Consider the following 25774-nt stretch of genomic DNA (forward strand, 5'->3'; position numbering starts at 1 on the left):
TATTTGGATGAGATCCTACTAACACACATATATGTATGTATGTATATTTTAAAATTGTAGAAAAATTCAGCAGTCAAAGAGTCGTGCCTGATCATTCGCAGATTGACCCTACTTTATCTTGGACTTGAAGCCGTTCTCCATTAGCAACGCGACATCCTTGGTATCGCAGTTTCTCGTCTCGGGAAGATATCGGTAGGTTAATAGGAACCCGTAAACACAAAAGACGACACATATTAGGAATACAAATGGTCCAATCGCTGAGTTCAGAGTGGGGAAGATCATGCTAAGAACGAAGTTGCCAAGCCAGTTGAAGAAGCTTCCAAAGGCCATCGCCGAGGGACGTGATGCCGTCTCAAAGATCTCTGTGGGATCGAATGATATAAGCAATACTCCGGTTACCACCGCGGATTTCAACCTGAGCCAATAAAGTAGGGAATAGGCCCCAGACCCATGTTGAATGTGATGAGGTACAGCGACAGAAAGACGATGCAGGCGAATGAGAACTCACGTATAGTTAACTATGGGCGGATAAAAAGGAAACCGTGTCAAAATATCAAACTCCAAAGGGCAGCTAAATGATATCACCATTAGTTCTAGGCCAACGACAAGCAGGGTCAGGAAGATGGCAGAGAAGAGGCAGGAGATCGTCATCATAAGGCGTCTGTTAAAGCTTCTCATTAACCACGGTCCCAGGAGGGTGGATATGAAGTTTAGAAGTCCCAAGGCGAAGTTTAGCCACATAGCCACTGCTGCAGTAAATCCGGATTGTGTGAAGATCTCTATGGAGTAAAACCATATCTGTCAAATGGAAAATGGTCAGTAAATATCTGTTGTTATGTATTATATATTTGTATTTGATGTAGCCCACCGCACTAATGCCGCTCATCTGCTGGACAAAGTGGAAGGAGCAAACGATGATCAGCGGCATCTTGAGCCTACTGTTACACAGCACCTCCTTCGTGGTGACCCCCTGACCCTGAGCTTCGGAGGTGACCTCGAACTCCGCCATCTCCGCGTTTACACGTCCCTCATCACGCCGTAGACGCATCAGCGTCACCCTGGCCTTCTCCCTCCGGCCCTGGGACATCAGGAAGCGCGGACTCTCGGGGAACCAGAAGATGGGTGCCAGTCCGATCAATACGAAAATGGCGGAACCGGACAGCGCGTAGGGCCACAGTTTCTCCGTGCCGAGAAGGAAATCAAAGCTAAAGACTTGACCCAAAACAATGCCGCCGGTTATCCCGATGCAAGTAAAGACTCCCACGCTGCCACTTAGTTCTGCCGGAGCCAACTCCACCAAGTATATGGGCTGAGTGGCGTAGATCAGAGCGGCAGCCAGTCCTGCGATCAGTCGCCCCAGCAGCAGCATCTCGATGGAGTTGGCCATTCGGCAGAAGAGCTGGCAGATGCAAGACACCAACAAGAGCAATCCACTGAGCGTCAGAATTCCTCGACGGCCCAGTCGGGCACTAAAGATCGGGGCAAACGGAGCGCCGAGCATACCACCTATCAAGAATATGGAGACCACGGCCGACATCATTATGGTCACCTGGGAGTCGCCCAGCCGCGATGAGTACCGCGTTAGAGCCGATTCCATTATCCACGACCTGATGAACTAGAGGTGCCTTTCAGTTGGGGCTATTTTGCACATCTCCTCGGTTTACTCACGGCATACGGAGCATTCACCACGCCGAAGGCATACCCAACGGGAATGACGGTGCCCACGGTGATGCTCACACATATGAGCATCAAAAGGCCCGTCCAGCCCTGTTTTCCCTCGGCCATACCGGAATTTATGGTAGTGTATGTACTTTGATCTAAATGTATTTATATATTACTTTGTAATGATTTAATCAAAATGATGACAGCTTAGCCCAGCAAATTACTAAAGCATACTTTAGGGCTATTTAGTTCTGTCAAATGTAGAATTCACTTTTAATGTACACTGCAGTTCTTGCAAAGAGTAACAGCATTACCGAGGCCTCGGATGCACTGCAAGAGTACATGGATGCATTTCAGAATTGGGCTGAGATGTGGAACGTCTGCACCAACGCTGACAAATGTGCAAATGTTACTTTCACAAACAGAACAAAAAGCTGCAGCGACGTCTCACTTAAAGGAAGAGTGCTTGACCACAAGTCATACTACAAATATCTTGGAGTGATCTTAGATAGAAAATTATTATTTGGAAGGCATATTACGGCGATACAGCACGCTTTCAAGACCAAGGTCTCTAAAATGTCGTGGCTAATTGCTGCCCGCAACAAACTTTCCCTCGCCAACAAGGTCAGAATCTACAAGAGCATATTAGCTCCTGGCCTATTCTATGCAATACAGGTGTACGGTATCGCTGCCAAAACGCACCTGAATAAAATTCGGGATCTCTAGGCAAAAATGCTCAGGGAGATCACGGGCGCTCCTTGGTACATGAGGACCTGAGATATTGAACGCGATCTGCAGGTGCCAAAAATTGGAGACAGGATCCAGGAGCTAGCGAAGAAATATAATGATAGGCTAGAATCTCATCCCAATAGCCTAGCGAGGCGACTAAGTATCGCAGCCCAAAGTCATCGTGCTACATGTGAATCCGCTCAATTCTTTATTAATATTCTATACTACTATTCCATTTCCTTTAAAAACTACCCAATGTAATCTTTGTAAACACTTAGATATTAAGAAAAAATTCGTTTAATGTAAATACTCAGATTAGATTAAGTTGTCCAATAAGGGTAATAGTACGCAAGTCCAAATAAACAAATTTCGTTAAAAAAAAAACTTATAATGTGAATGCAGAGAGATCAGAGAGACCAAGATCTTAAGGGCTACAATGCTGCGTCACCAAGAGTAGTTTTGGGTGCCTCTTCGAAATGATTGACCAAGACTCAGAATGACTTAAAAATCAACTAAACTACTACTTACTACTAACTAAACAACTTTCTATTAGGACTTCATCTTCTACATTAGGAATCAGAATTATATAGAAACCATATTATATCTTTAGAAAGTGCTGCAGGCAGTTTTTTAAGAACTCCCAGCTTGTTTTATTTTCTGTGTAAAGGTACATGTCACGTCAGTTCCGTTTGGAGGAAAACCAGTGGCTCATCAGCTGCTTGACATCCTTCGGCTCCCGGCCACGTGTCTCTGGCATGTAACGCCAGGTGAGCAGAAAGCAGTAGAGGCACACGCACATACACGGAATAAAGGCAAAGGAGCTCCAGACACTCTGCAGCAAAGGAAAACACATGCCCACGAGGAAGTTTCCGATCCACGAGAAAAGGCTGCCCATTGACATGGCCACAGGACGAGGAGAATCCTCGAGGAGCTCTATTAAAAATGTAAAATAAATTATAAATTACAAATGTTGTCTTTAATATGCTCTACAAACCTGAGCCTATGAAGTAAGCGATTGGGCCTAGTCCCAGCTGGAAACCTAGGATAAATGTTAGAATAAAGGCGGCACAAAAGTAGGTGAGAACCGTGCTTTCTGATCTCTCTAAGAAGAATAGCCCCAAGGACATGGCAAGCAGGGCCAGGCCACACATGGAGCAGGAAATCATCATCAGAGGACGACGCGGAAACCTGCGAATTAGAAGTGGTCCCAGAAGGGAGGTGCAAAGATTGAAGCTTCCGATTCCCAGATTTAACCAAGTGGCTGCCCCGTCAGAGAAACCAGCATTAGTTAAAATGGAGAGCGAGTAGAAGAATATCTGCGAGAAAACCAGAAACTAACACAAAATCCAATATGAGAAATATGTGTATTACTCACAGCATTGATGCCACTAAGTTGTTGGGTGGCCTGGAAGGAACAGACTAGCAGGAGTGGTAGCCACAGCTCCCTATTCCTTAATACCGAGCACAAAGAACTTGTTTCGGAGCTGGACTTGGCTTCGAGAGTGGCCTTCATTTCATGCAGTTCCTGATGCACTTCCTCCTCTGCATTTCTTCCACGCAAACGGAACAGAGCTTTCTCACTGGCGGCCGAATCCCGCTTGTGCAAGTAGAGCCACCGCGGACTTTCCGGAAACCACCAAAGAAGCAGCAGCGATGCTATAACGAATAGGCAGTAGAAGCTCAAGGCATAAGGCCACAGTCGCTCGCTCCCCAACAAGTGGGAAAGAGTGACCACCTGGGCGAGCAGGATACCACCAGTTACACCAATGCAAGTGAACACTCCGACGCTGCCACTGAGCTCTGATGGAGCGGACTCCAGCAGATACATGGGCTGAGCGGTAAAGATCAGAGCGGAGGCGATGCCGCCTAGGAAGCGGCCAGTCATCAGCATTTCCAGGGATTTGGCAGCACGACACCAGGTGAACAGGGTGCCGGAAACAACGAGGAGCATGCTACTGATTATGATACATCCCTTGCTGAAAGGAAAACAGGGTTTAATTATATATCTTTTCTTATATAAAGAAAAACTTTGAATTGAATGAAAAAATGGCACGTCGACTACATTTCTATTAGCAGCATTTAAGACTTTTACAAACACTTTGTATAATATGGAAAGAATCCAATCACAATATTGTATGAAGGCCTTACCGGCCGTATTTATCGCTAACCACAGCGCTGAAGCAGGATCCGCAGATGCCTCCAATCAGGTAGATGGACACAATGCTGGTCCATAGTATATCTAGTTGGCTGGCAGTGACGATGGTGTCGTATTCGGTCGCCAGTATGTCCTGGCACCACTTCTTAATAATCTCGGCCGGTGCATTGAGAGCCCCGAAGAAATAGCCTACTGGAATGGTGGTGCCCAGCGTCACGGTTAGACATATGAGCATCAGAAGTGGGGTCCATCCATTGACTTTTGGCGGAGTAACGTGCTGCAAGGAAGGCAGAGATTTACATGATTAGCACTGTGCGATAAGCGCAAACGAAAGACTTAAGCAACAAACTCGTCCCGAATGAGAGAGAAAGTATCGAGAAGAGGTTTTAAATCACCATTACAACAACCATGGCGATGAAACGATTCTGGCACCGCAAAAGCCAAACCGAAAGTGACTCGCATCCGACGGTTCACTCAGTGCCATTCGACAGGTTGTTGAGTCATCCACGCCGCTTGTATATCAATCACATAAACACATCTTCACTTCGGTTGCCCCGGACTTGGAATACATTTACAGCATATAGCCAGCCATAGATAAATTCAGCGTTTTGTCTTACGAATACTTGTTTTCTTATCGTTAGACGGGAGCGTTCGTTTGTTCCAACTACTTCCCGGTCATATATGTCAATAGGTATATACTCTTACGAATCGATCAGAGATCTTTCGTAGTGAAAAATACAACATTTTATTAACCGACAGCATGGACAATAGGGGGTAAGGATACATTTAAGTCTTCCAAGTGTTGACATAATTCTAAGTCGTCTAACTCAAAGAGCCGTGAAAGAGTATCCAGTGATTCCGCGTCGCTCTTGTTCAACAATAAATCTAATTAACAGAGTATTACTTGGCGGACCGTCCCAAGGCGGTTTAATTAAACATGTGCAGTGATAAGAGGACCCAGCGCTCAAAGCTTTCTTACAGGGTGACTCTTAAAGTTATATAAATTTTTGCATTTATTGGTTTGTACAAACAAACTTACAGGCTAGGTGGGAAATTAAAATTAGAAAGAGCAATTTAACCCTGAACAACGTGGATTCCGGCTTATTGTCAACATCTACAAAAGGCACACAAAATGGACGAATCATTTAGCAGCCCACTGCTCACATGAAGTTAAACCGTATTACCACAAACCACCGGTTACCTATTACTAATTGTAAGTTAAGCCCACTGGGCTAGGTCTTATTTGACCTTGGAGCGGAACCCCTTCGATACGAGTGGCGCCACCTCTGAGGGATCACGTCCCCGCGTTTCCGGCAGATAAAATTTCGTGAGCAAGAAAAGCAGCACGCAGGTAATGGAGAAGGGCAGGAAGACGAAGGCGCCCCACGCGTTCTGCAGCAAAGGAAACGATATGCCAATTATGAAATTGCACGTCCACGAGGCCAAGCTGCCCATCGACATGGCCACGGAGCGGGGAGCCACCTCAAATAGTTCTGCAAATTGGAGAGTACAAATCGAATCAGTTATAGATCTAAAAATAACCGAGCCATCCAATTATATGGCGAGTGTGTCTGGGAACGTATCTAGTTGCCGTAAACAAATGTGTGCTGGGCAGCCATTGAACCCAATTCGATCCCGATTCCGCCTTAATTGCAGAATCACTTCTTCGAAACACGAGCAGCTGCCCCAGTAACGATTAATGGAGCTTTTGAAAAGCGCACAAACAATGGAGTCACGCGACAACATACCTGCGCCAATAAAGTAGGGAATGGGACCCAGTCCGAATTGGTAGAAGAATATGTAACCCATGATGCAGACGATGCAGGCGATGGCAAACCAGCTAACTTGGTCCTTTGAACAAAGAAAAAGCACAGCATTAATAGATGGTGATTTTCCCGAATAACAAATATAACTCACAATATAAAACAAAACAAAGGCTATGGTGAACAGAAACACGGAGCACAGAGCGCAGGAGAACATCATCAGTGTTCGTCTATTGCACGTGGCCATTAGCCAAGGTCCCAACAATGAGACGGACAGATTCAGGCAGCCAGCTCCCAAATTGGCCCATTGCGCATCCACCGTGGACAGTCCGGCCTTCTCGAAGATGCTGACCGAGTAATAAAATATCTAAACGGCCAAAAAATTAATAGGAAGGCCCAAGAAAAAGTTGAATACTTCACTTACCGCATTAATGCCCGAAAGTTGCTGACCACCATGGAAACAGCAGACAATGATCAGGGGCAATGTGAGACGAGGGTCGCGCAGCACATCACAAAAGCTGCTCGTCTGCACCTTGGCATTGGCCTCAGCCTCCATCTCGGCCATTTCCTGGGCGATAAGTTCCCCAGCATCCGTGCCCCGTAGGCGTTGTAGCTCCCGCTTGGCAGCTGCGGGATTTCCCTTAACGATAAACAGGAACTTGGGACTCTCGGGAAACAGGTACGATGGCAGGTAGCAGAGCAGGATCAGAACCATGTAGGCGGTCAAGGCGTAGTGCCAGAGATCCTCAGTGCCGAAGATATCGGCCAAACTGCAGACCTGACCCACTACCACGCCCCCTGTGACGCCCACGGCAATGAAGACTCCCAGTGTTCCCCGAAGAGCTAATGGAGCTACCTCAGACAAGTACATGGGCAGGGTGGCGGTCACGAGGCCGGATGCAAGGCCCACAACAAACCTTCCGATCACCAGCATCTCCACGGAGCTGGCTGCTCGGCAAAAGAAGAAGAGCACTGCTCCCACGGTGAACAGGACGCCGCAGATGAGAAAGCATGCTTTTCTGAAAGGATAAGGTAATTATTTATTTATTACGAGCTGGTTTTCTACATTTTAATATTTATATTAATAATTTCAACTGACTTATAAAAATTGTTTTCATTACTTAAATGCCTTTACGATAACCGTGCAGTAAATTATTATTATGGCATAATACCCGCCACTTATGAATGGTTTCTATAGATATGTGAATTGGCGGATTAGAAACAATTCAAGTGGCTTATTCTTATCTTATTGATTAATAGCTAAATACCTGCCGAATTTATTGGCCGCTCCAGCTCCGCCCAGTGAACCGATGGCGCCTCCGACCAGGAACACAGAAACGACGCACGACCACAAGAGATCTAGACCGCCCGCGGTGAGGTTACTCCCGTAGGTGTCGTGCAGGGTCTGATTACACCAAACTTTCATCAGCTGTAAAGATATCGTTGGAATCGGTTCCACTAGCTGGGGCTGTCCATATCTTACCTTCGAAGGGGCGTTGATAACGCCTATGCAGTAGCCTGTGGACACGGCGCCGCCAAATGTGGTTGCCAGGGCCACCAGCAGCAGGAGGTTGCCCCATCGCGGTTTCTAAAAGTGTTCCAAGCACAATTATTTACTCTGTACCAATAGTTTCCCTGCTTGTACCTAAAATTCGGATTCTGATAGCGGTTCAGTGCGTCACTGTGCGGGGTCATTTCGAATGGTTGCGATCAGTACTCTCTGATTAATTCCTGTTTTGGCATAATCAGTATAATTGGCGCTAATTACGACTAAACTTGACCCACGGGCAAAACTTTCCATTTTTCAGCAGGAACATTTGGGATCAGATGCGATTAGGTCGCTATTAGCTAAACTATTTATAACCGAATGGAAGTCCACAGGCGGTGTCTCTTTATAACTGATAAGCAATGACTGGGAACTCAGCTGAGTATACACTGGGAGATCAGTTTGTTTACCGAAAAAAATTACGGGGTCAAAGTTGCAGTACTAAAATCATTATTGCTAAGTGGAAAGCTGTTAAGCTATCTTAATTGCGCACAATTTTTTAGATATACACAGCGGAATTCTATAAATAGAAGATAATATAGATAAAATTCTCATAAATAATTGTATTTTCCTATTTCTATTACTTTGACCCCAACTGTATATACTGGTTTATATCATGTCCACGTGGGCTCCACTGTAGGCGAATCGACCATATGCTAATCGGTTGTGTGTGCATGCACATAAATATCTTTTCGACTTTGAAAACAACTATGCATGACAGAAAATAAAATTTAAACATAGAAGCGCATAAAGCCGAGTAAATTTACACACAACAACAAAAGGAAAGAGCGGAAAATATTAAAAATAGATAAAAGCGTGAGCAACGGGATAGAAAAAGAAACAAAGAAAATGTGCATGTGCAGAGATACAGTCCACAGAATAACAACAACTATAAAAGAAAGGGAAATTCGGTGATCTTCCCGCTCTCTCTCACAGGGACAAGAGTCTCACCTGGCTGGGATCCGTCTGCGCCGAGAGCAGCTCCACTCTGTTGGGCTGTGGGTACAATTGCTGGGCCTCCGCCGGCAGATTTTTGGTGGCCATGACAATGGACCTTGTCTGGTAATCACTTTTTAAGGAAACTCTTCCCAAAGCACTCGGAGCACACGACTGCGATGTGTGCGTATTAGCACGGTTAAAGCAATTGTTAACAATTTGCGGTAAGGCAGGTAATCGGGTTCCGAAACAGTGTTGTGCAACGGACACCGAGTTTAGATTCTTAGTTCCCGGTCCCCCAGTAATTAGGAATGCTAAACCACAATTGTTTGTAAACGGCGCACCGCCAGCAGTGCACGCGGGATCGAGTCGGAAACAAAGCGGTACGGTACAGCAGCGTTGGAGTCGGAAGCGCGACTGAACGCCGCCAGCTGAGCAGTATTGGTGGAGAAAAAGCTTTTGCCAAGAACGAACCGCAACCACAACAACGCTTTGGGTGCCGGCAACAGATAAGGGTAACCAAAATATGACAAGACGAAGTATTTATACCCTTGGAAACGATTCAAATAGCTTTCATCAAGAAGTGTGATTATTTGTGATAAATTCTCAATCAAACGCAATTAAAAAATAAGAATGAATGCTATATTCGAAGAACCAAGCATGAACAAGTGCAAACGAGAATTTATAACATTTTCTGTAATATCGGTAGAAATTGGGGAAAAAAATAATATATTAAAAATTTTTTTTAACATTTTCAAAACTGTGGGCGTGGCGGTATGGTCGGTATGGGCCTGCCGTGGCAACATCAGTTAACAAACTTGCTTAATCTGAATATTTTTAGGTTTTCTAGTTCCTGAGATCTCGTTGATACGGACGGACAGACAGACGGACATGGCCAGATCGACTCGGCTAATGATCCTCGCCTAATGATGAATGTATATAAGTTATATGGTTCTTCTACCTGTTACAAATTTTTTAACGAATCTAGTATACCATTTTACTCTACGAGTAAAGGGTATAAAAAACAATAACACTATAATATTTTAAAAATACTTAAATATTTCCTAATAGCATTAACAGTTTCTAAATAATCAACCCTTTGCTACAGTAAAACAAGATGTAGTCGAGTTCTTTGACTATCAGATACTATGCTGGTGGGAGTGCGAACGAGAAAATTCAAAATTGATTTCAAATATCGATAGATGTTGGCAAAACAAATAACAAAAATTAAAAAATATCGAAACTATTTTCAAAAGAGAGGACGTGACAGTTTTGGGTCATTTAGGCGTTATAGTAGGCGTGGCCAAAATGTTATTCGGCATACCAATAGAAACGGACAACGCAAAGCAAACTTGCGCTACGTCTGCGTATGTAGTATTTCAACGAACCTAGTATACCCTTTTTCTCTACGAGTAACGGGTATAAAAAGCTCCTTCAGTTTTTATTGCCAGAAACTATTGGTAGCAAAAAAAATATTGGCTAATAAGAAGAAGAACACAAAAACAGAAAATGAAATAGAGGAACAAAACATTTTAAGGTTTAAATTATTACTTGATTAGCGCCGGTCTCCAAATAACTTTAAAATTGCGCTCCCGTTATCGATATAACAAAAATTTGGGTTAGTGATGCAAAATCTTTTGTGACAGTATGCGAAAAAACGTTAATTTATTTCGCAGATATAAAAAGGATTTCCCAGACATCAGACATTTTTAAAATTAATTAGCCCCTGCATACGCGACCATCTCTAGTCGAAAGTGTCATCTCTACGCCCTCGACCAGCTGTTTATTTTTTTTGTTGACGTTGTAGTTGGAACAGCGTCTTCAACCAGCGTTTAGGCTAAGCGTTAGTTACTAAGAAGATCGATCGCTATGTCGGCGGTGGCCTACGACTCCCTGCTGTCCACGACGGCGGTGATCAGCACCGTCTTCCAGTTCCTCTCCGGCGCGTAAGTCATCGTCATCAGGCCTCCATAAACCCATGCAACTAGCATTGTCCAAAGCAATATCAACTGTTTGATTTTCTTATACTTGCAGCATGATATGCCGAAAGTACATACAGAAGAAAAGCACGGGAGATTCTTCCGGAGTTCCCTTCATATGCGGATTCTTATCGTGAGTAGAAACTGCCGACTTGGCACTACTAAGATAAATTTGAATTGGTCGCGCTTGGCGGCGCTACTATATCTTAAAATAAAATATGTGTACTGGCACATGAATTAAAAGTCTTAAGTGGAATGTTATTAAGATTGAACCATAGTTTAAATGCTCTTAGTTTTGATTGTATTAGCTGCACAGGACTAATATTCACTTTAGCTTTACATACGTATTTTAGAAACAAGCCATTATCATGCCAAACTTCACGGATTTAGCATCCCAAATCGATTAGATATCAACTTAGTCCATTCCTTTAACGGTTTTTACAGCATCCATATTCAAAGACATGAAATGTGGGAACTTTGCTTAGCTGGCAATTTACCCCTGCGTTCGGTCTTTAAAAAACTTAAATAATTGAAAATATTTGCACAGGTGTAGCTTTTGGTTGCGCTATGGAGTCTTAACCAACGAGCAGAGCATTGTGCTGGTCAACATCATCGGATCGACGCTCTTTCTGCTCTACACGCTGATCTACTATGTGTTTACCGTCAACAAACGTACCTGTGTAAAGCAGTTTGGATTCGTTCTGATCGTTCTGGTGGTGGTCATTCTGTTCACTAATCGGCTGGAGGATCAGCGCGAACGAATTATACACGTCACAGGTACGAGCACGTTTTTGAATACAGTTCTGCAATGTCAAGTTTGATACATTCCAAAACAAAATTCCAGGAATCGTGTGCTGCATCGTGACCGTGTGTTTCTTCGCCGCCCCACTGGCTAGTTTGCTGCATGTGATACGGGCGAAGAACTCGGAGAGCCTTCCCCTGCCCCTAATAGCCACGTCCTTCTTGGTCAGCCTGCAATGGCTAATCTACGGCATACTGATATCGGACTCATTTATCCAGGTGACCCACTTCCCACAACTGGCTAGACAAATAGCAAATTACGACGGCGATTGTTTGCTTTGCTTTTTCAGATTCCCAACTTTCTGGGCTGCATACTGTCGCTGCTGCAGTTGGGTCTGTTTGTCCTGTACCCGCCACGAAGCTACTCCGGCCATGGCTACAAGCTGGTCGAACAGGCGGTGCCGTTTTAGGGAGCTAATCGAACGGACACAGCCACGCATTTTGCTTTGGCTTCCGAGCGTGCCGCATATAGGGTTTATACATGCTGCTTGCTTAGACGCCAAGCTTATTTACTATAGACATACGTAAAAGTAAGCCTATATTTATTGTAAAGTATTTATTAAATCCGAGGATTTGCCTCGAATATCCCGCTACTTACGTTGCCTTGCTGTTCGGTGGCGGCCATTTATATGTAGCCTTTAGAACCTGTATTCCTAATAAACCAACACACGGAAGCGATTGATTTGAACTAATATTAACACAAAAGCCCGAATTTCTTTCGGCACGGTCTGAACAGATAGAGAGCAAATTTCTGACTGGAAATTATAATGAGTGAACCCAGTGCACTTTGCTGGGCTGCGGTCATTGGTATCGATAAGCTGATATGCTGATATTCCGGGCCATAAACTGTTGAATTAAGCGAGCGTATACTGGCTGTTTTGCACCTCTGATTTAATGAAAATATTCGTTGGCGCGGGGTGAGGTCTGATCAATGAAATCGACTTGTCTTAACTCAATAATAGTGCTTATCGACCTGCGAGGAATTAGCCAGTAAACATGCAACCAGATAAAGAGGTAATCTTTATTTGGCGCCCAGGAATTGACCAGCATCGATAAGGTGGCATTTTGGGGGGGGGGGCGGAAATGATAAAGCGAGATCATAAAAAATATTTCAAACAGATTCAAATTTGAATTGGAGAGACAGAGGTTTATCACTCTGGCGTTAACCAATACTGACTTGACTGTTTTATGGGTATGTGGGCTGCATTTCTCAACGGTCACACTGCTAGATCTCTGTGAATCATTATTTTGTCTTAAACCCAGATAGTATTTAAGGCAAAACCCGTTTTAAGGATGCAGGAACAGAGCCCCGAGCTGTACGAGGAGGTTAAGCTCTTTCGAAATGCCCGCGAGCGGGAGAAGTACGACAACATGGCCGATCTGTACGCAATCATCAACACCATCCAGCAGTTGGAGAAGGCCTATATACGTGACTGCATTACTCCCCAGGAATACACGGCCGCCTGCTCCAAGTACCTGGTGCAATACAAGGTGGCCTTTAAGCAGGTGCAGTGCGACGAGTTCCCCTCCGTGGAGACGTTCGTTAAGAAGTTCCGGCTGGACTGCCCGGCGGCGCTGGAGCGGATCCGCGAAGACCGACCCATTACCATACGCGACGACAAGGGCAACACATCCAAGTGTATTGCCGAGATCGTGTCGCTGTTCATTACCATTATGGACAAGCTGCGCCTGCAGATCAACACCATGGATGCCCTGCAGCCGGATGTCAAGGACTTGGCGGACAACATGAACCGCCTGTCTCTCATTCCAGAGGAATTCGACGCCAAGCTGAAGGTGGAGAAGTGGCTTGGCAGCTTGAACGAGATGCAGGCCTCCGACGAGTTGAGCGAGGGCCAGGTACGCCAGTTCCTTTTCGACCTGGAGTCGGCGTACGCGGACTTCAACAAGCTGCTGCACAGTCAGTAGCTATCAGTTTCTCATTGTTTACGTGTATCATTAAATTTATATAGCATATTCCGATATTAAAAAGTTTTATATATACCTAACGATCGCGGTGCGTTTCATCACTTTAGAATGAAATTGGATAGCGCAGTCTCAAAAAATGTAATTCATTTTGAATTAACGGGAGTAGCTTTTTCGTAATTTCGAAATAGTGCAGTATTATATATATATAAAGCACGACTTTCTTCAAATTACGTTAGCTTATAATATTAATAAAGGGTTATTTTCAATATTAATAAATCCGTATTTCAACGGTAAAAAAATATTTGATTGTTTTTAATAGCAATTAATAAGTAGAGCAGTAGCGAGAACCAAGTACAACTTCTATTCCGTTAACTTTAAAATTAAGTTACGATATAGCTTGGCCCCTTGCATTGAATCATGACCATGATCACGATTCATGACAAAATTTAAAATATTTAACAGAAAAATAAAGTCTTATAGTCCCATTAGTCAAACATTCCAACAGATTTAAGTAAAAACGGCAAGGCACTTCATTTTTGCATTTTGTTTGGATTTAATCGTATCATCTTTTTTGTATTTAGTTTAAATATTAAGGTTATAATTATACATATAAGTTTAAACCGATTACAATAATTAATTTTTGTTTGTTTTGTTTTTTCTCATTCACGTTATGTTTGTGGTTTTGTGTTCTTTAATATATATACTTGCATTTTTAATTTACTGTTCTGCTCTTTCCGGTTTCTCTCTTACACTCTTAAATCTGTTAAATCGTTTTACGCCTTTAATAATTAATAATTGTTATCTTTATCTTTGTAAATTTATTTGTATGCAATGTGAAAATGGTACTTGGTATATTTATGCGGATGTTGCTGTATGTTTTGTTTTACTCTTTGCTGTGTGAGGGAGTGTGTGGTTGGTTTTAGGAGTCTCCTCCTGCCACATGAAACACTTTCATGCTGGGTTTTTGTATGCAAGTGTGGGGGGTATGCAAGTTGAGGCTGAGGGGAGGAGGGAGGCGTGGTCAGGACGCTGCTGAGCGGCGCCTTTACAGTGCGTTCGTAGTAAAAACGTTTCTTATTAAGTAAAGTATGATCGCTTATCTTCGTATATTAGATAATCCTCCTCCGACGCTGGAGAAGATTTCTCGCTCTCCACCCCGTCGGCGAGTGCTTGATGTGGTTGTGGTGGCGGCTGTGGTTGCTGTTGTTGTGGTTGCTCCTTGACGAGCATCAGCAATTGACCGGGAATGTCCGGCATAGCCGATGTCGTCTTCACTATTGCTGCAGAAGGCGTTCTGGTTGCATCTTCGGTCGTTGTGGTGTTGCCGGCTGCTATTGTGGTCACTTTTGAGTTGGTTGCGAGTGTGATGGGAAGCGCTCGGGCATTGCTGCCGCTGCTCTTGCTGTAGATGTGGTGAATGGGTGTGGTTGTTGTTGTTGTTGTTGTTGTGGTGGTGCTGCTGCTGCTATTGCTGCGAAGGCTATAAAAGTCGTTCGCGCGGGCGATCTGCAGGGGCCGCCAGATCGTGTTCTCCGGAAGCTAGTTCTGTCCGGCCCAGTACGAGGGCGAGTAGCCTTGCTTGCCAGCAGACTTTGACTGGCTAGTCGACTGCTGACGCTGTCCGGCACTGTTCGAGTCCTGCAACGGATACGGTTGGCGATCAATACCTATGTTAAACGCAATCTGGACTCATTGATGCTGCCGCCTTCCCAAGCAGAATCATTATAATCCGCTTCTTTCAGACTGCACCCGGCCATTCATATACAAATGTGGGTTAACAGTTTTGGATACACATATTCGTTGATTATATACACGGCAGTTTTATATAAAAGTAAAGGCACATAAACATGGATATGCATCTGATTAGAGTACGAGCGTTTCGGCGATCGATAACTTCTTTTCGGCGCCGCTTCTGTAGGACACATGCAACTAGAGACTAGATGATACGAAACATATTCTTTCGATAGGACAGATTACATGGGGATAAGGCATGCGTGGGAGTGTTAAAGTTATGCAGTTCACCAAGAATTAAGCAACTTTACACATGATTACAACAAAGGAACTTACCCGGCGGGATGAGCTATGAATCCTGCCGTCCATCTAACAGTTGTCCCATAAAAAATCAAAAGAAATTATAAAAGTCAAACAATAGAACAGTTTCATGCATTTCTCAATTATATTCCTCACTACCGTGTATGTAATGTTTAATTCCGAATTAAGCCAACAATCTTCCCAAAGACACTGCTTACTCGTACTGATGCTGATGCTTCAAATCAATTTCAAAATATCAGAAAATGCATGAAATGTTATTTGTTAGTAACGATCACATGTGAAAAAGAAAGGGTTTAATGACAGACACAAATAAAATACTTTAGGTGTGTGTTTTACAGAAGATGTGCGTGGGTTATAGTGATTAGTGACGTACAAATACTTGATTAGTTAGTGTTAATGTGGTGTTAGATACTTTAATAATGGAACAAAAATATACAAATACATGCAGTTCAACAAAATTAGCTTCACAGCCACAAGGAAAACAACAAGATTAATGTGATATCCAGGATTAGTGTAGGCGTGAGCTTATTTAAGGACATAAACGAATATCTAAACGCAGTCAACAAATGTGTAATGTAGTGGCGGGTGTGCAGCTACACGATTGGTGAAAAATAAAATTGTTGTTGTGTATCAATAACGAGATGAGTTCCCTAAGCATTTCATCAGTCGGCGAAGAAGGACAAGTCGTTGTGATTGTCGCGAACACAGCAGTCGATATTCTGTTCAAAATTATTGCATTGAGAAGGAACGCGCTGATTCTGACACTGGGCAGGGTCTGTTTGCCAGATCTGCTGGTATGTAACTTGAGGACCATTCCCATGAATGAGGACATGACTATCCGCCCCTCCGCCTACAACAACCTGGAGTGGTAATTCAGAATGTACCTGGTGGATGGGCTGATGAATCATATTGTGGTGTCCGGCCGCTGGCATCGGCAAGTACATGCCGTACGGTTGGGCAGAGGTGCCTCCAGCAGTCTGAGTGTTGGGCATGTTAAACGGCGGCGGAGTGCCCGAATGAAAACTCTGCTTTTCGTACGACTGAATAACGAAAAATACAAAGGTAAAATGTAGACAGGTGTGGAAAAGGTGTTTTAACCAGGGCTGTGAATTCTTATTGCTGTGTTGCTTTAATAATGGCGCAATATGAAGCGGCCATCATCCCAGCGGATTCCAGAGCAAGTCAAAAGATTTGCTTAAAGATAATTTAAATGTTTTAGCATCGAGGACAGGGTTAGAAGATCCTGTATCGCAGTCCACAGCCCTGCTTATAACCATACGTACATTAACCTTGTTCAGCGCCACATGTCCCTTCCCGTACATAGAAGAGGTCAGATCGGATCCAGTGCCTGCCTGCGACTGGTTAGACACCGTCTGAGTTTTGCTCTGCTGATTTACGCTCGACGAGTAGCCGCCCTTGCTGTAATCCTGCGTGGTCTGCGACAAAGTGTCATAGCTGGTCGAGCCGTAGCCCGCGCTATACGAAGGTTTCGGGAACTGTTGACCGGAGGCAGTGTTTGCTGCCGGTATTTGCTGCTGTTGAATCAGTTCAGACGTTATTGGGTATTGAATATAAAATTATCCGAATTATTAAGCTTACTGGATATATGGCGGGCGTGCCATATTGAAAACTACCGGGCATTACATTGCCGCCATAGAAGTAGGCGTAAGGAACATTTAGCATGGGCGCACTTGAGCCCGCCTGTTGCGACATTGTGCTTGAGACCTGCAAGATAATCATTTTTACCATCTGCTTATTCATTTAAGCTAAACACATACATTGCCGACCGGACTGGAGTTATTGTCAGTGCGGGCAAAGCGTCCGTCATTCATTGCTGAATACGTCACAGAGCCGAGGTTGTCACGTCCAGCTCCTAAACTGGCCGGCGGATAGTTCAGATCGTAATATCCCTGCTGTAATTGAGAATAATTATGTTACGTTTGCCTTACGGGAGCATGCTGGGCGTGTTATTATGGCTGTGAAGATAATGAACGTCACTTTGTCAGACCCTTTGATTAAAGGAAACTAATATGTGATAAGGGTCTGACAAAGCCACGTACCGGTTAAAAAAAAATGAAATATGTTTAATTCAATGTAATAAATTTGTACATTAGTCAGATGTTAGGTTAAAAAAATAAAATGAATACGATGTTAGTAATCGAATGAAATGGGTCAGTAAGGAGGACAGATTTAGAATTCGGTGTTGTTAGGGATGCAAAATAATTCAAAAACTTAAATACATTTTGTATGCATATTTGTTCGATTTTAATTGGTTTTGCATCCCTAATTTCCACAACTACATTTTAGATTGAAATAAGGAGAACGTTCGGATTAGTTTTTGGTTAATTTTGAGTGTAAAGCAGAGCCTGGGAGGTAAGCAATACATGTGGATTGTTTTTTCTTTTTTTTTTGTGATGATAATGCCAGGAATTTGGGACTGGATGGAAACGGAAGCGGATGGTTTAACGAAATTAAAATGCAGGGCGGCGAAAGAAAGTGTCAGCTTTTTACACAATCACACACACACTCAAACAGACACAGGTAGTAATAAGGACTTGATCACAGACATCGCGGTATATGTTATTATGTACAATGCACTCTGAGGAACGGTAAGGAGTGGGAGGCCGCAACGTCAACGAACCCAAGCCTGAATAACGATTTCGATCAGCAGCGGGAGGCAAGTTGGAATGCGCTGAGCAGTTGTCGTATGCGTTTTAATGGAACTAAGACTTGACTAATGCGAAAACGTTGTAGCAAAAATTATGGGAGGATATTGATAATATTACTGATTGATTAGAAACGGTTCGATTGATTGGTCGGTTGCATTATGTAGTTGTTGGTTTGGTATTTGCTTTTGCTTTTCTCCATGAACTCACCACATGTGGCACTCTCTGTTGCATCATTTGCAATTCCTCGTAGGAATACACTGGTTGCTGATAGTATGGCAATCCAGTCTGAATATATTGACTAACCATTTGGATGTTGGTGGGCACCAAGCCGCTGCCGCTGCCACCACCACTACCAGCACCACCAGCACCCGATGCTCCGCCCACGCCGCCTGTGCTCGCTCCTGCACCTTGTCCGCTGGCGTTGCCCGTCGTCGTGGCAGAACTGCCCCCGCTGCCGCTGCTATTGCTGCTGCTGCTATTCTTGTTGGTCAGCGAGGCTAGCACTGCAGCGGTGGTTCCCGTAGCTGTCTGGGCAACGGCCGATGTTCCCACCGAGCTGGCACTGCTGCTGTTGTTGTTCACATTCACACCGACGCTGGACGCACTGCCACCGGTCACGCCGACTCCACTACTTACGCCGCTCTGGCTGACGCCTCCGCCCACGCCGGCTACGTTGCCACTCGCAACGCCTGCCGTCACATTGCTGACCGAGCTGCTGCCGGTCACGTTGTTATCTAGGGAGATTGGTAAAGTTTTAGTCTACATACGCATACTAGAAGGCAGAAGGCCAAAAATTGAGATTTTTTTAACATTATGTACAAAAAGTCGCAAAAATTCTAGTTATTTTGGGAAACCATATTACTGCAGAGCAAAAGTGGTGGCTTGTAGTAGTTTAATGTATGGTAGATTTACGTCATATTTGTTAAGCAAACTCTCTAACTTGGCAAGAATATGCATTTGAGATATCTACACCGAAACTAAATGTTCATGTGGGCATGACTGCAATGCCTGCTCTGTATTATTAAATCCGCGATTACTTACTGTTCGATACAACCGCCTGGTTAGCACCTGCTTGACCGCTCACCCCACCGCCATTGCCTGTGCTTCCGCTGTTGCTGCTCACTCCACTGCTGGTCGAGACACTGAAAGGTCAATAATCAAAATTTAGTGCTGCTGGGACCCGAATCTGAACGGAACATGTACCAAGGAGTTGGGTTAGTCGGAATATTTGAAAAAGCGGGACATGCTAAGCGGGAGTTTCGCTCTTACCTGTCGTAGTGAGCGGCGCTGCTCGCCGTGGTCGCATCCTTTAGCTTGGCGCTGGAACTGAAATTGGCGTACTGCGAGGACGCGTTGCTCGCACTGCCAGAGAACCTGAACAAGCGAAAGGCCGCAATTAACCATAATGGAGAACCAAGTCCAAATCAGCAAAATAAGGTACGTGCCATCCCCAGGGAACTGGTTATAATGGAATTGGGATTGTCGCACTTGGTACTTACCCGCTGCTGTTGGACAGTCCAGTGTTGCCATAAACACTCTGGCTTGACTGGTAAGCACTTTGTGGTGTCGAGTATCCGGATGTAAGGAAGGCAGAGCTTGCATTGCCACTGTTAGGTGCGGAGCGCGATTGCGGATTAGGTTTTTGGGACATAAACGAGCATTTAATGTGTTAGAAGAGAGAAGAAAAACAGTAAACAAAATTAAGATTAGCTTTCTTTCGGGTGGGGCGAATTGTTAAGCAGAACTTGCACACAAACAAATAATTTAATCTTGAATAAAAATATATATTCGATAAGGATTGTACCCTTATAGATTTGTTAGTTGGCCTTTTTGAAATTAGGCTGTTGCTTTCAAATATTTTGTTTAATTTAACACATATTATACACAACAAAAGCTTCTTTTCAGCTGTAATACTCTTTGAATAATAACCATAAACGAAAAAAAAGGTAGCGCAATAGGCACGACTTTACTGAGCTAATCAGTTTAAAAATAATTTAGATGGCACCAATGGATCTTCTACATAACATATTTTAATGGCAATGTTCATTATTAACCAGAATATGACCATCTAACGACGTATTGGCAAGTAAAATCAATTCCCATTTAAATGTTGAATAGTGGGCGTAATATTGAGCACGCCAATGCTAAGTTGAAACAAACTAGATCTATACTTTACAGCACTTATTGATCTTCATATCATGACTTTCAGACATACGGGCTAGGGCTAGATCGACTACGTCAGTGATCCCTATCAAGAATATCTAAAAAATGTGCGGTGCATCGCAATAATAAAATATTTTAGAGTGAATCAAGACTCTCTGCTAGGCTACCCTTTGGAATTAAATATAAAACAATTACTACTGAATCATGTCATACCTTGTGCTATTTTGGCGGCTGCTGCCTCCAACCGGAATGTTTTGCGTCGCCGTTCCTCCGCCGCCGCTTACCGCACCTGTACCGCTTTGTGCTCCGGTGCCAGCCTGCTGCTGGTAGGAACTGGGCTGGTATGAGCCGTATCCCTGCTGCTGGTAACTGTTGGCCACCGAGCTTTGAACATTCGCGTATGTGGAGCTGCTGTAGCCACCGGGTGCCGTCGTCGGAAAGCCACTTGATGCCTTGCTCGCTCCACTGCTCTGGTATGCGTTTTGGTAGGCGTTACCACTGCCACCCGTCTGTCCATACGGATCACTCTTGGCTAGCTGATCGATTGTGGCATTCACCGCTGAGCTAACACCCTGCTGCTGTGCTGTCGATCGGCTTGTATAGCCTGCTGCACTCAAGGCATCGCTCTATAAATTGTTATTGCTATTAGATTCTCAAAAGTATATGCAGTATGTTAGAGACAATCGCATTAACGAAATCGTGGTAATAATTACTTGGGTAATGATAGGGATACAGTACGGTACTCACAATCTGGGAACTCTGCAGACCCGCCGCTAACGTCACCTGCTGCTGTTGCTGGGATTTGCTTTGGTAGTCTTCTGCCTGCTGTTGCTGCTGCTGACCATCAATGCTAAAGCCAGACCCAACCTTTTCCGGCAAAGACTCAAAGCCATCGTCCGTGCCGAAGTCCAGAGCCCCGAACTGCACGTCCAGGTAGCCAATGTTGTTCAGTGCATTGTCTCCAGGCATTTCAACGGCACTCGCAGGAATCTTCGAGGGTGGTGGCAGCTTAACGCGAGCCCTTCGTATCTGCGGTTGCTGCTGCGACTGCTCGCCAGTACCAGATCCAGCTCCCGTTCCAGAAGCAAACACGTTTGCATAGGTGTTGGGATACTGGCTTACACCCACGCTAGTGCTAGTTTGGGAGTAGGCGGCTGCGGAGTTTTGCGCGTAACCCGCTGGCGCCGACTGTACTGGTACAGAACCTGGACTGACGCCCTGGCTGGCCAACGAGTTGAAATACTGAGATTGCTCGACAGACAAAGTAGCAGACGGCTTAATAGGCGTCGTCTGCTGCTGAAGTTGCTGCTGCTTTTGAGCTTGGTGCACCAGCGTGGCAGCTGCCGAGGCGGCGCTTGAGAATGTGTCGGGTGATGCGGATACAAAGGATGACGGTGTGCTGCCCGCTCCTCCGCCGGCAGCTGCGCTCGCTCCTGTACCCGCTCCTGACTGTGTGGCCTGGGTCTGCAGCTGGGGTGGTGGATTACTGACCGCTGCGCTGTATTGCAGCAGCGGCGTGGTCGCCGAGCCAGTCAGCGTTGCTGGCGGTGTGACTGCCGCTGGACCACTGCTGGAGCTCTCCTCCAGATGAGATCCCTGCTGCACTAATTGATGTTCAAGACCTGGTGGCGCCGATATCTCGCTTCCAGCCACCGCAACGACACCTGTAACACAAGCTCCAGTTCCGCTAACCACATTAGCAGCGGATTGTGTTGCCAGGTTACTAGTGGTGAACACCTTGCTGTCCTTAAGCGAGCCCTCATACTCCTCGTTGTTCCAGTCACCCCAGGCATCATCATGAGCCTGTTGCTGCTTCTCGGCGTTTTGGGCAATGGTGTTGTCCCACAGCTCAACCTCGTGGTGATCCTCGTTTGCGTTGCCACCGCGACCAGATCCATAAGCACCGCCAGGGCCTCCGCTTCCGCGATCGCCACGAGGGCCACCGGTGCGTCCGCCCATGCGGCCGCCGCCACGGCCAGATCGAGAGACGAAGCCACCGCCGCGTCCACCGCCACCGGGTCCACTACGTCCGCCGCCGTTGCGCTGCCCGCGGTAGTTGTCATTAGCCCGATCATCACCGCGGTCCTGACCAACGTTTTGTCCAGACCAAGGTTCACGAGACTCGCGTTGGTTGCGCTCGTTCTCGCGAGTCTCTCTTCCGCGCCCTAAAATAGGAGACCATGTATTAGTTTATGTTCAGTGGAGGAGGTATTGCTCATTTTCTAAAATTATTTCATCAAGTTAATATTTCGTCTAATTACAGCTCGACAAAAGCTGGAGCTTAAATGCCAATTATCATCGAAATATTGATTGATCTTAATTTGAATATATCTTCCACCTGGGGATCAGCACCAATACTTTTATTAGCTTTACAATGACTAAATTTTAATTTTTATAATACTTACATCCACGACTGTCACTGGAGCCACGGGTGCCTCCGCGATTTGAGCTGCGGTTTCGCGATTTTTCCCGCTTGTCCGCGTTGGCATTGCCATCGGCCCAATCGCCATCGCCAGCAGCGCCATCACCCGTGTTACTTGCAGCCTTGTTCTTCCGCTTTTTCTCGTACTTGGCAAAGGCGCCCTAAAACAGATTCTATTAAATACCTGGAGCGATGGAGATTATAATCGAAACAAACCTGCGGTAGCTCCTCGATCAAAAAATTGGCCGCGGCCTCCAGGTCGTAATCGCACTCGTTGAGGGCACAGCAGACCTCCTCTTCGGAACGTTGGGTCATGGTCAAAAGGAGGAGAACCTTCTCGTTGATCTGCGGATCTTCTGTGGTGCTATTGGTGATCTGGGCAATGCGCAACTGTTCGGTGGTAGCCTTGGGCTGGGCCTTCTCTGGCTTGTCTGTCTTGCTGGCATCCTGGCCGCCCTTCTTGCCAGCGGCCGCAGCATGTGAGACTCCATCGAGATGGCCGGCTCCTCCTCCCCCGGAGTTGCTGGCATTTGACTTTTTCTGGTTGCGGGTATGGCCGCCGCCTCCCCCGCCACCGGAACGAGTTTGTGTGCTCATCTCTATGTACACTGTATATACAAATTAGCTGCAATACGGAAAAGATGAACGATTTGATGTTAAAACCAGGGAATCTACAATCTGAATGATAAAAATTTAAGTCTGTGCTGACTGGATTCTGAGTATAGTTTTCTTTCTTTTTTTGGGATACTTAATGGTCTATAATAATTAGTGCAATAGTAATATCTAAAGACCAATACAAATAAGTTATAAGAATAAAGAGTAATAATTGTAAAGTGCCAAATAACATATATATATAGTGGTGTTAATGATTTAAAAAGTCAACCGACTCTGTTTTGTATTAAAATGAATCTATACGGATTTAATAACAAGCCTAGCTAGATTCTAGTTGATTGATTAGATATATGTATGTCAGTGGCAACAGCTTTTCGACCAGCACCACTAACTATAATATATTATGAATCCAATCAGAATTTATGGGGCATTTAAATGTTTTTGGTAATTAGAGATAATGGAATGGATAAGATCTTGGATCGTCGGCGTGAAAATATCAATGATATACTCCCACAATCCAGACAGCTTTTATGTACGGATGTGTACAAATGGCTAAACAAGTGGCCGAAAGAGAGCAGCTAAGGAAAAGCTGGCAAACTGAGAGTTCAATGTACATTTAATAAAAGAGAATGAAAGAACGTGAACAAGCAGACACACGCCGAAGCAAAGGAGTGCGAGACGAAGGGAAGAGCGTACGCACAAACAAAGCGAGCATTCAGAAATAACAAAAATAATGAAAAGACAGGTATCAGGGGGGGGAATATATTGGCAAACAGGTAACAGGGGTGGGTGCGAGAGACGGTGGCAGGGAACATGACCACAACGCATCCAAGCCGAGACGACTGTTTGGTTTTCCAGGTTGGGGTGCTTTATGGGAAAGAGAGCGGGAGAGGCGACCCCGATACTAAGTGCATATCTGAATTACTCAATTTTTGTTGTCAAAACAGATTTATCAACGTTTGCCGTGAATAACGCCTTTCCATGCATTATTCATACACACATACGCATGTACTGCCGCACACAAACAAAAGACCGCTGTCGCCATCACTTTTTCATCAGGTTTCGCATTTCGCACGTACACCATGATATGGAAATTTGACCACGGGAACTGGGGACCTGCGATCCGGAACTCGAAAACTGCTCAATACCAATTGCAACGGGAATCGCGGGGACTGACATACACAAAAATTGATTTATAAACTCCTTGGCCTCCTCGCTTCGGTTTTACGCTTTCGCTTTTGTGCTCGCTCTTCTGCATCTGCCCTATGGGCATCTCCCTCGCACTCGCACCAGCGCGGGCTTACCAGTGTTGCCAGGTTCGATCGAAGCGAAACGGCAATTGGCAAGGCCATTAAATCAACTATCAATTGGAACACAATAGTACGCTTAGTAAACGAGGTAGCGGGTCCTAGAACGGGCAATGAAAATTAACTACAATATTTGCACAAACACACCAATTCACGGCAGGACTCGGATTGCACACATCACTAGGCACGCTCCGGCACTTCGCAACACTGAATGAGAGGGCATTGAAACCGAATGAAGCGCACAAAGCGGAATGCAAAACCGGACAAAGTGGCGTACACTGCGCCGAAGAAAACGAAATGTACGGTGCGTTGGAGGCGAAACTTGTCCAATATGTGGCATACCCGGCAAAGATAACGCACTCCCAGTTGCACTTTATGGGGCAAACGGGAAATATAGCCTAAATAGAACCAGCCATGTGCACATACTTCGACGCCATTTCTGCAACGACACACTAGCCGACTCTTTCGCTCTTATGTAAACCAAGGGACCCAGTAATTGACGGCGACCGCCGCTCCAGACAGCGGCCACTATTGAATTTTCAAGGGAATTTTACGCTGACATGGCCCCGGAAAAAAAGTCGAAAACACGTTGCATAGGTTAGGGACCACTTAAACTACACTTTAACACCTCAGCAGGTTTTTGTTCACGGCTTATATTGAATAAACAAATTTTCAAAACGGAGTCACACACAATACCTGCAAATGCGCCGAGAAACGCACTTTTAATGTGACCGCTTGTGATGTCGATCGATATGCCTTTATGTGGTCATGCAGCCCTCAACTCAGAGTTAGAAACTAGCGGTGCCTCAAACCAGTTCTGATAGTTTTTAAATTTTGAACAATCTACCATTTATTAGAAAACGCCAAAACGGAAAATTATCAATTTGCTTTAAGCTAAGTACATTTGATTTAAGCAAATTTAGCCTCAAATAAACTGTTATGCTTTTTCTTAAAAGTCACTTTAAGACTCCGAACTCTGATTAAATAAAGTCGTGGGTATATCGATACCAGAGAAAAAAATGTATGGCATTTGCACACCTCTATCGTCAACA

At 44.9% G+C, this 25774-nt stretch overlaps 6 protein-coding genes across 16 annotated transcripts; 2 read left to right on the forward strand and 4 right to left on the reverse strand.

Moving 5' to 3' along the window:
* Positions 1–39: 39 nt before the first annotated feature.
* LOC122626344 (solute carrier family 2, facilitated glucose transporter member 3) lies at positions 40–1834 on the reverse strand. 2 transcript variants are annotated; one of them, XM_043806574.1, is made up of 5 exons: positions 1669–1834; positions 869–1615; positions 586–798; positions 416–518; positions 40–362 (listed from the first exon to the last, which is right to left on the reverse strand). In XM_043806574.1, exons 1-5 carry the CDS (start codon positions 1783–1785, stop codon positions 109–111), a joined length of 1434 nt encoding a protein of 477 aa, XP_043662509.1. In that variant the 5' UTR covers positions 1786–1834; the 3' UTR covers positions 40–108. The 2 variants fall into 2 exon arrangements, with proteins under 2 accessions (XP_043662509.1, XP_043662510.1); XM_043806575.1 differs by having other exon boundaries at positions 869–1607; positions 1669–1821.
* A 1200-nt stretch (positions 1835–3034) lies between these two features.
* LOC122626343 (solute carrier family 2, facilitated glucose transporter member 5) lies at positions 3035–12314 on the reverse strand. Of its 2 annotated transcripts, none has more exons than XM_043806572.1 (5): positions 12170–12314; positions 4540–4823; positions 3767–4367; positions 3386–3707; positions 3035–3324 (listed from the first exon to the last, which is right to left on the reverse strand). In XM_043806572.1, exons 1-5 carry the CDS (start codon positions 12194–12196, stop codon positions 3071–3073), a joined length of 1488 nt encoding a protein of 495 aa, XP_043662507.1. In that variant the 5' UTR covers positions 12197–12314; the 3' UTR covers positions 3035–3070. The 2 variants fall into 2 exon arrangements, with proteins under 2 accessions (XP_043662507.1, XP_043662508.1); XM_043806573.1 differs by lacking the exon at positions 12170–12314 and adding an exon at positions 4942–4980.
* LOC122626342 (solute carrier family 2, facilitated glucose transporter member 1) lies at positions 5536–9223 on the reverse strand. Its single transcript, XM_043806571.1, has 7 exons — positions 8807–9223; positions 7793–7897; positions 7578–7738; positions 6734–7328; positions 6464–6676; positions 6295–6397; positions 5536–6039 (listed from the first exon to the last, which is right to left on the reverse strand). Exons 1-7 carry the CDS (start codon positions 8897–8899, stop codon positions 5786–5788), a joined length of 1524 nt encoding a protein of 507 aa, XP_043662506.1. The 5' UTR covers positions 8900–9223; the 3' UTR covers positions 5536–5785.
* LOC122626345 (sugar transporter SWEET1) lies at positions 10571–12245 on the forward strand. The gene is made up of 5 exons (XM_043806576.1): positions 10571–10737; positions 10826–10903; positions 11318–11547; positions 11615–11790; positions 11862–12245. The coding sequence occupies exons 1-5, from the start codon at positions 10661–10663 to the stop codon at positions 11979–11981; spliced, it is 681 nt and encodes a 226-aa protein (XP_043662511.1). The 5' UTR covers positions 10571–10660; the 3' UTR covers positions 11982–12245.
* Positions 12315–12776: 462 nt separating the features above from the next.
* On the forward strand, positions 12777–13566 carry LOC122626346 (vacuolar protein sorting-associated protein 28 homolog). The gene has a single exon (XM_043806578.1). The coding sequence runs from the start codon at positions 12865–12867 to the stop codon at positions 13495–13497; it is 633 nt and encodes a 210-aa protein (XP_043662513.1). The 5' UTR covers positions 12777–12864; the 3' UTR covers positions 13498–13566.
* Positions 13567–14300: 734 nt separating this feature from the next.
* On the reverse strand, positions 14301–25526 carry LOC122626341 (protein lingerer). 9 transcript variants are annotated; one of them, XM_043806569.1, is made up of 14 exons: positions 23020–23428; positions 22787–22964; positions 21129–22546; positions 20595–21007; positions 19718–19825; positions 19488–19592; positions 19260–19360; positions 18522–18952; positions 17328–17462; positions 17149–17274; positions 16833–17084; positions 16434–16589; positions 15565–15597; positions 14301–15135 (listed from the first exon to the last, which is right to left on the reverse strand). In XM_043806569.1, exons 1-14 carry the CDS (start codon positions 23398–23400, stop codon positions 15037–15039), a joined length of 3936 nt encoding a protein of 1311 aa, XP_043662504.1. In that variant the 5' UTR covers positions 23401–23428; the 3' UTR covers positions 14301–15036. The 9 variants fall into 9 exon arrangements, with proteins under 9 accessions (XP_043662504.1, XP_043662498.1, XP_043662499.1 ...); XM_043806563.1 differs by having other exon boundaries at positions 16833–17081; positions 18426–18952; XM_043806564.1 differs by having other exon boundaries at positions 16839–17084; positions 18426–18952.
* Positions 25527–25774: the final 248 nt, after the last annotated feature.

The sequence above is a fragment of the Drosophila teissieri genome, chromosome 2L (genome assembly GCF_016746235.2).
Source record: "Drosophila teissieri strain GT53w chromosome 2L, Prin_Dtei_1.1, whole genome shotgun sequence".
In the NCBI taxonomy this organism is placed as follows: Eukaryota; Metazoa; Arthropoda; class Insecta; order Diptera; family Drosophilidae; genus Drosophila; species Drosophila teissieri.

What these genes read in the sequence shown, in the direction of transcription:
- LOC122626344 (XM_043806574.1), bottom strand. Translation starts at nt 1,785, where the DNA reads ATGGCCGAGGGAAAACAGGGCTGGACGGGCCTTTTGATGCTCATATGT. An exon ending in TGGTGAATGCTCCGTATGCC is followed by an intron (nt 1,616 to 1,668) that starts GTGAGTAAACCG and finishes AGGCACCTCTAG; the next exon opens with TTCATCAGGTCGTGGATAAT. An exon ending in TCGTTGGCCTAGAACTAATG is followed by an intron (nt 519 to 585) that starts GTGATATCATTT and finishes ATCCGCCCATAG; the next exon opens with TTAACTATACGTGAGTTCTC.
- LOC122626342 (XM_043806571.1), bottom strand. Translation starts at nt 8,899, where the DNA reads ATGGCCACCAAAAATCTGCCGGCGGAGGCCCAGCAATTGTACCCACAG. An exon ending in TTATCAACGCCCCTTCGAAG is followed by an intron (nt 7,739 to 7,792) that starts GTAAGATATGGA and finishes ATATCTTTACAG; the next exon opens with CTGATGAAAGTTTGGTGTAA. An exon ending in AACTTTCGGGCATTAATGCG is followed by an intron (nt 6,677 to 6,733) that starts GTAAGTGAAGTA and finishes TTGGCCGTTTAG; the next exon opens with ATATTTTATTACTCGGTCAG.
- LOC122626345 (XM_043806576.1), top strand. Translation starts at nt 10,661, where the DNA reads ATGTCGGCGGTGGCCTACGACTCCCTGCTGTCCACGACGGCGGTGATC. An exon ending in ACGAATTATACACGTCACAG is followed by an intron (nt 11,548 to 11,614) that starts GTACGAGCACGT and finishes ACAAAATTCCAG; the next exon opens with GAATCGTGTGCTGCATCGTG. An exon ending in TATCGGACTCATTTATCCAG is followed by an intron (nt 11,791 to 11,861) that starts GTGACCCACTTC and finishes TTGCTTTTTCAG; the next exon opens with ATTCCCAACTTTCTGGGCTG.
- LOC122626343 (XM_043806572.1), bottom strand. Translation starts at nt 12,196, where the DNA reads ATGGCCGCCACCGAACAGCAAGGCAAC. An exon ending in CCACCGAACAGCAAGGCAAC is followed by an intron (nt 4,824 to 12,169) that starts GTAAGTAGCGGG and finishes CCTTCCTTGCAG; the next exon opens with CACGTTACTCCGCCAAAAGT. An exon ending in CGCTTACTTCATAGGCTCAG is followed by an intron (nt 3,325 to 3,385) that starts GTTTGTAGAGCA and finishes CATTTTTAATAG; the next exon opens with AGCTCCTCGAGGATTCTCCT.
- LOC122626346 (XM_043806578.1), top strand. Translation starts at nt 12,865, where the DNA reads ATGCAGGAACAGAGCCCCGAGCTGTACGAGGAGGTTAAGCTCTTTCGA.
- LOC122626341 (XM_043806561.1), bottom strand. Translation starts at nt 23,400, where the DNA reads ATGAGCACACAAACTCGTTCCGGTGGCGGGGGAGGCGGCGGCCATACC. An exon ending in GGACTGTCCAACAGCAGCGG is followed by an intron (nt 19,593 to 19,717) that starts GTAAGTACCAAG and finishes TCGCTTGTTCAG; the next exon opens with GTTCTCTGGCAGTGCGAGCA. An exon ending in CCAGGCGGTTGTATCGAACA is followed by an intron (nt 18,953 to 19,259) that starts GTAAGTAATCGC and finishes CAATCTCCCTAG; the next exon opens with ATAACAACGTGACCGGCAGC.